Source organism: Mizuhopecten yessoensis, unplaced genomic scaffold, assembly GCF_002113885.1.
Source record: "Mizuhopecten yessoensis strain PY_sf001 unplaced genomic scaffold, ASM211388v2 scaffold6211, whole genome shotgun sequence".
In the NCBI taxonomy this organism is placed as follows: domain Eukaryota; kingdom Metazoa; phylum Mollusca; class Bivalvia; order Pectinida; family Pectinidae; genus Mizuhopecten; species Mizuhopecten yessoensis.
Window position 1 is genome coordinate 1,311,772 of NW_018406436.1, and position 7,076 is coordinate 1,318,847.

Here is a 7,076-nt window from a genome sequence, read left to right on the forward strand (position 1 = left end):
CACTCCCTGTCTGTTGTTAACACTCCCTGCCTTTGCTTTACACTCCCTGCCTCGTATAGGACGCACGTGCTCTACCCTGCTTGACCCAATTCTTCTATCCGACACCAGGGGCGGGTCCAGGGGAGGGCGTTATGGGCGTACGCCCCCCCCCCCCTTTTTCAAAAAACAAAAACGAAAAAACTATCGTAATCTGCCAATATTGTATTGAATATGGCAATTTATCATATTCATTAATTAAACACATAAACACCCTGACACTTTAACTATAAAATATACATGCTCCAAGTCAGGAACCGTTACATTAGTGCATTTCACAATTATTTTATGTTTTTTAGCCAAAAAAAGGTCCAATATGTTTTTTCGCATCGCTCCGCTCGGCGAAAGATTTCTTTCAAATATCCTAGAAACGCCCCTGGACGCATGCACTTTTAGCTTTGCTGACATAATTTACATCGGAACCACCAAGCGACGACTGTTGAACTGACTGTTGGTACTAATATCTCCAGAGCTTACAAAGGGAAAATAACATGTTATGGCGCCGCAAATTACGAAATTTTTAACATTAAATTAGACGAGACACACTGGCCTGACTTATTTTCGAGGACGCACTCCCCGGAAGACATATGCGAATTTTTTACAACCAAATTTAGACATAGCCGAGGGTGTATACCAACAAAATCTGTTACGATTCGACCTAATGGCAAGCCTTGGTTTAATTCTAACTTAAGGTGGCTCCACGCATCGTCATCAGCGTTTGACGAAAATTCATTTTTTTGGTATTTTTTCCAAAAAAGTCCCCAGTATATGAAAGTTTCAACGAATTTTGCTGGTTAATTGCGAAGTGTAGAGCCACCTTAAGACGAGAAATAAGGAAAAGAGTCCGACTACTAAAATGATTTAAATCCAATCGTTCTCCTTATAACTTTCATAATTTCCGGAAACAACGTAATCATGTAAATAATCTAAAAAAAAAACACACAAAAGAACTGATCTACGCAGATATAAATGGAATTTTTGATCGTTATTCAAATTCGAATCCAAGAAACTTCTGGAGTATTGTTCGTAGATTAATTAAAACTTCGGATAACTGTAATAATATACCTCCTCTCAAAAATGTAACTGGAAATATTGAAATGACAAATTTAGGTAAAGCCAACATCTTAAATGATTACTTTGTTTCCATTTCTACCATTGACGATACTAATATTGATGTACCTAGGGTAGAGCTTAAGACGGACGCCACCATATCTGTCTGACATACCATTTTGAAATCTTTGAATATTAGTAAATCTGTTGGAAGCGACACAATCAGTCATAACATGTTAAAATATACAGCACATACAGTAGCTTTTCCTTTATCACTAATATTAAGATCTTCTTCGGAAACTGGAATATTTCCAAAACCTTGGAAACAAGCGTTAGTCATGCCGTTATTTTAAAAAGGTGATAAAGAAGATTCTGCCAATTATGGACCTATTTCATTACTTAATACTGTTTGGAAAGTTTTTGAACGACTAGTTGTAAAATATATAAATAATTATTTATTAGAAAACTCATTGGTATATAAATACCAATCGGGTTTCCAGCCTGGACATTCTACAGTACATCAATTAATTGAAATTTATCATACTTTATGTGAAAATCTAGAAAAAAAACATTCTACATGATTAGTTTTTGCGATATATCTAAAGCGTTCGATCGTGTGTGGCACAAGGGACTGAAAGTAAAACTAGAAAATTACGGACAACAACAGGTATTTGTTGGTGATACTAAATCACATATGAGAAATATTAATGCTGGCGCTCCACAGGGTTCGGTTCTAGGTCCTTTATTATTCATTCTCTTTATTAATGATATTTCCGATAATCTTGAAAACCTATCCAAATTATTTTCAGATGACACCTCTTTAGTATGTTCGGAAGAATCTCCTCAGGCTATTGAAACTAAAATTAATAGTGACTTAGTTAAGATCCAAAATTGGGCAGATAAATGGTTAGTTAAATTCAACCCTGTAAAAACAAAAGCATTACTTATTTCAAATATAGAACTTGATTATGTTATAGATATTAATTTTAATAATGTAAGTGTTGACTTCGTGGATAATCATAGACACCTCGGAGTAGTTCTGGATAACAACTGTAAATGGAGTAACCACGTTGATAATATATGCCAAAAAGTTTCAAAACAGGTAAGTGTACTGCGCAAACTAAAATACATATTAAATAGACCAACTCTTAATAAAATATTCTTCCATTACTAGAATTCTGTAACCAACTTGAGTCTGCACGGATAATCACGGGTTTACCCTCTTATTCTAGCAGAGTATCTTTATACTCTGAAAGTGGATTCAAACCCTTATCTCAGAGAAGATCTAGGAGAAAACTTCAACTATTCTACAAAATTCACAATAATCTCACGCCAACCTGTCTTACTTCTTTACTGTCTCCTCTTGTCTCAGAAAATTCACTATACAATCTCCATAATGCCGATAATTATTCTCTTCCTAATTTCCGACTTCAACTTTCAAACTCATCCTTTTTCCCTTCTACAATCTGACTTTGGAACCAATTAGACCTAGACATAAGACACAGAGTTTCACATACAGCGTATATGAGCCAGGTGGTATATGGCTAGTAGTTAGTGACTGATTTGGTAGTTCATGCGGAATCCCATCCTTGATAGCCAGGGGTTACGCTCACTTACGCTCTCTGCACACAAAATAAGACTCAGTGTGTGCCACCTTGTGGATGAAACAAGAAGAATAGCTGGATCATTTGGTGTACATCAAAAGAATCTCGCGGTCGCGTAACGGTAAAAATGACTGGCTTTAAAGTCGAGTGTCGCCCCTCTGTAATTTGTAAAGGACCGGTTTCCGCCTAGTGATTGGTTACGTTTTACCTGAGACCAATAAAATAACTAGCCGCTTGCCTTCAATTTTGCTATGACAATTTCCAGTGGTGCAGAGAGCATATGTGAGTGTATCCCCTGGAGTTTCGAGGATGGCGAAATCCTTAATTCAAATTATTGATATAATGTAATTATTTGACTATGTATGGTGATGCAGCTTCAAGTGTCTTTTTTCAAACCAGATATGGCGTTGTAAGAAAGAGTGTATATTTCTCTATATTTTTTTTTTGGTTATTGTTACCGATGTAACGAAATAGGAAATGATGCATGCTCATGTAAAACTATAAAAACTTTATTAAACCATATTAATTTCCTCATGATATCCCACTTTACCAATAGTTTATCATGAGAAGGGTCCCTGGGCTCGCAGCAAGTGTTTGATAACATCTCTATTGTAGGATGATGCAAGACAAATAATGACGTACAAGGTCGACGATGAAGATCGTTTCCAGGAGATCTGTGGGGCTTTTAAAAGACTCTGGGGTGATACTGGAGTCAGAGAGTGCTTCGGTCGTGCGCGGGAATACCAACTAAACGACTCCGCGGAATAGTGAGTTATTATTTCCGTGTGGGATTCCAATACTCTTTGGTGATTCGGGATTTGTATGAAAATATTACAGCCCAACATCCGCCCTGACTACCATATTATAGATTTTACATATAAATAAGGATAATACAAATGTACTTTGACATCATGGAGGCAGTGTCTAGACGGTTTCATTCAAAATCTTGAAAGACAATATTATGAACTACGTATGACGAAAGTAATACTATTCCACCTTTTTGCGCAAAATAATAATAACTTAAGTGTTTTTACAAAAAAATAAAAAAATAATATATATACTCTATAATATACTTATAACACTTCTACCACAGTTACCTTGACACCCTGGACCGGATATGCATGCCTGGGTACGTCCCAACGGAACAGGATGTCCTTCGAACCAGAGTAACCACAACAGGAATCGTAGAGACAGTGTTCACTTTCCGGTATTTCCATTTCCGGTTGGTATAAAACTATTGTGTAAACATTAGCATCATTGAATCTGAAAACGACCAAGTCATTTGACTTTCTCGAAATAAAACCCGTCTCTTCAGTGATTACTGAATAAATATCAAAGATAACCTCATTCTTTATTTGTCCAACTCGTTGTCCAACACTTGAATCTCCAAATCTTCATTTGGCAAAGTAATATGTATTACATACAAATGTAACACGCTGACAACACATGAGGACTTTGCATTTTATTAACTTCGCATTGTGGCCTCAGCAGTCTTTAATCTACTAAATGTCCTTTTTAACATATTTCTGGAACACGACAGCAACCTGCACATAGATTATATAGAGTTACAACATCAAACATAGTTCTAAAGCACATCAAGTGCTGTGCCGGCCGAGGTCTTCCCTGGCCTCTCTCTCCAGAGGCTCACGCTCCAAACTCAGAGACTTTCAACTCTCGACTCCCTAAATCTAGACTACCTCTTAAATCTTCCCCAAGTACTATTTTACAATCTAGACAACATTAACTTTTCATGAGAAAGTACCACCTAGTGTACATAGATAATGAGGCACTTGCGACAATTTACTCTAACTTCTAATCTAACTTTCCCCTACCAAAACAACAATACTTAGATGTACCATATGACAATGACAGTTACCCCTGTCTGGTTTGGGGAGTTCACACGCTCGTTCCTATATCTCTATGCCATCTATGACGGACCTGGTCGCCACTAGATGGATAGACCTATAGCACTATCTACAATCTAACAGTCCCCTGTCAATCTTTGCACGGTGTTACCCAAATCGTTAGATTTTAGTTCAGATGTACTTTTGACCAAAACACTGCTCTCTATTGATACAGTACCCACTATCTTGCATGTTATAAGATGGTTCCATTCTTTCTCATTAATTACCTAATTTTCAGCCCATTTTGTTTCATATGTTGGAATTTAAAGTAAACCTATAACGTTTGACAGGAAATGATAACGTACCTAGACGACATTGCAGACGATTTCTTTACACAGATAACAAAACATTATGCTTGCAAAATGTATGTTTACAGAACACATAGAAAATTGACAATGAGAAAATCTCGTCAATGTTTACAGCAGACCTTGCTGTTACTCGTTATAAACAATGAACATATGAAGTGAATATCCGCTTCCCTCTGCGTTTTAATTTCCTTGTTCGAGTTTCATCAATTCGATTATCATAGAACTCACCAAAGTCGAAGCGGAGTAATCCTTTCACCACTGCAGACCATAATGGACTCATCCAGATCAATGCATGTACGAGTTTACTTAAGTTACATAGGAGTGAAAGGGTTAACAAGTTTCCTTTATTTGCGTTGTTTCATCCAATGGGAAATCCTTCAGTTGACATCTACGAGGTATAAAGAGATGTCGTGTATTTTCTGGATGGTGATCAAGAAAGGAAGGAGATCGAAGACGTTCCATACAACAAACTAGCATTATTAAAAATAAACGAACAAAAATCAGTTATGTAGTAGAGACATGTGCTGCTGAAGACGGCCCCGGTCAAGTGGTGACCGTACCCTTCCGTCAAATGAAAGAAAACACGTTGCTTTTAATGAACGTTTCATCTCGTCTGTGGTGTGATATGGTAAGGTGGTTTAACCAAACTAGCACGAGCTATTCCAATGAGACCAAACACTGTTCGATTTCCTCTCTCGTTCAGCAAGATAAAGGACATTTTTTGGTGTTATTTTTTTCATTGTCAATGCTAGCATATTTATAATCATTGATCAAATTTTAAATATTAGACAGTCGGTTCTGTTTGAGATTTCATGAGGATATATGACCATACCCAGACAGAAACATGCTGGAAGTTGTACACGATTGTTTGTGAAAACTATTCAATCTGAATACTGAAACTAGTCGTGTACCCCCAAAATTATTTCTCGCAATGAAATAGGTCACTGCATAAAGCAAAAGAGTTTGCAAATTCATCTGAAAAAAAGTCTTGGAGGCGCAGTTTTTCTTCGTCATGTTTTGTGAACCGAATCATTTTTTTATCACGTGAACACTTGAGTAATTGCGAAGAAACTATCTCCACGAGATAGGCGAAATAGCAGGATTACTAGAATAACTCATACCCTGAGAGAGCTGATGCAAATGAAGTTTTAGGAAAAGGAAAACAGATTTTGTTTCGTTTGAAAAAAATTCCACTAGATGGCATGCACCTTTGGTTTATGTTTCACTCAACTTTATCCTTTATAAATTAGTTATTATGTGCCACAGAAGTAGTATCATATTCTTTATAAGTGAGTGCGTTAATAATGATATTATTTCAGCTTGATCGACGTCGGGGGTCAACGGTCAGAAAGAAAGAAGTGGATCAACTGTTTTGACGACGTAACCGCCATCTTTTTTATTGTTGCTATGAACGAATATGACCTAGTTCTACGCGAGGACGAGTCTGTCGTAGGTATAAAAAGGAAGGAATATGTTTGGAAGGGATGTCGGATAGGTGAAGGACATGGTGTCATTGGGGGACGATGTGAATGGATTTATATAATTAGTGTCAGACACATAAAGATGAAAGGGTATCGCAGGCGGAAAGGTTATCAGACGGACAGAAAGAGGAAAGGTGTCTAAAAGACAAATGAAAGAGGGTTGTCGTGGACGGATAGATAGTGAGAATAACATTAGTGTCAGACAAATAATGATGAAAACAATACATATCCGGCATACACGCAGGCATACACACACAGGGAGATATTAGCCAGGTGGCATAGGACTAGTAGTTAGTGCCTGATAAGGCAGCTCCTGCGAATTCCTCAAAATTGTAATGATTAATGTACATGTATATGCTAATTGTAATGATTGTTTGAATTATATATCTTTGTACTGTAAAGCACCTTAGAGTTGCTTATTCTAGCTATATAGGGCGCTATTTCAAATGTTGCATATCATTATTATTATGAAAGGGTGTTTTGTGGACGGGCAGGTTATCATACGGATGGAAGGGGAAAGGGTGTTGGAGAGAGAAAGACAAAAAATGAGACTTGTCGTGGATAATATTAGTGTTGGAGGCACGGTAGTCTAGTGGTAGGATGCCGGGTTCGTGACCGAAGGGTTACGTATTCGAGTCACGGCACGGTACTGTGATGTATCTTTGAGCAAGATACTTTACTCCGCTTGTTCCA

The 7,076-nt window shown here is 37.3% G+C and overlaps 1 protein-coding gene across 2 annotated transcripts in view; it reads left to right on the plus strand.

Moving 5' to 3' along the window:
• Positions 1 to 6,643, plus strand: part of LOC110451828 (guanine nucleotide-binding protein G(i) subunit alpha-like) — a 41,714-nt gene extending 35,071 nt beyond the window's left edge. Inside the window, exons 4-6 of one of the 2 annotated variants that reach the window (XM_021500036.1) lie at positions 3,306 to 3,457; positions 3,784 to 3,912; positions 6,222 to 6,642. In XM_021500036.1, the coding sequence (XP_021355711.1) occupies positions 3,306 to 3,457; positions 3,784 to 3,912; positions 6,222 to 6,525 (585 nt within the window). In that variant the 3' untranslated portion in view covers positions 6,526 to 6,642. Of the gene's footprint in view, positions 1 to 3,305; positions 3,458 to 3,783; positions 3,913 to 6,221 lie in introns of both variants that reach the window. The other variant, XM_021500037.1, reaches the window with a different exon arrangement.
• Positions 6,644 to 7,076: the final 433 nt, after the last annotated feature.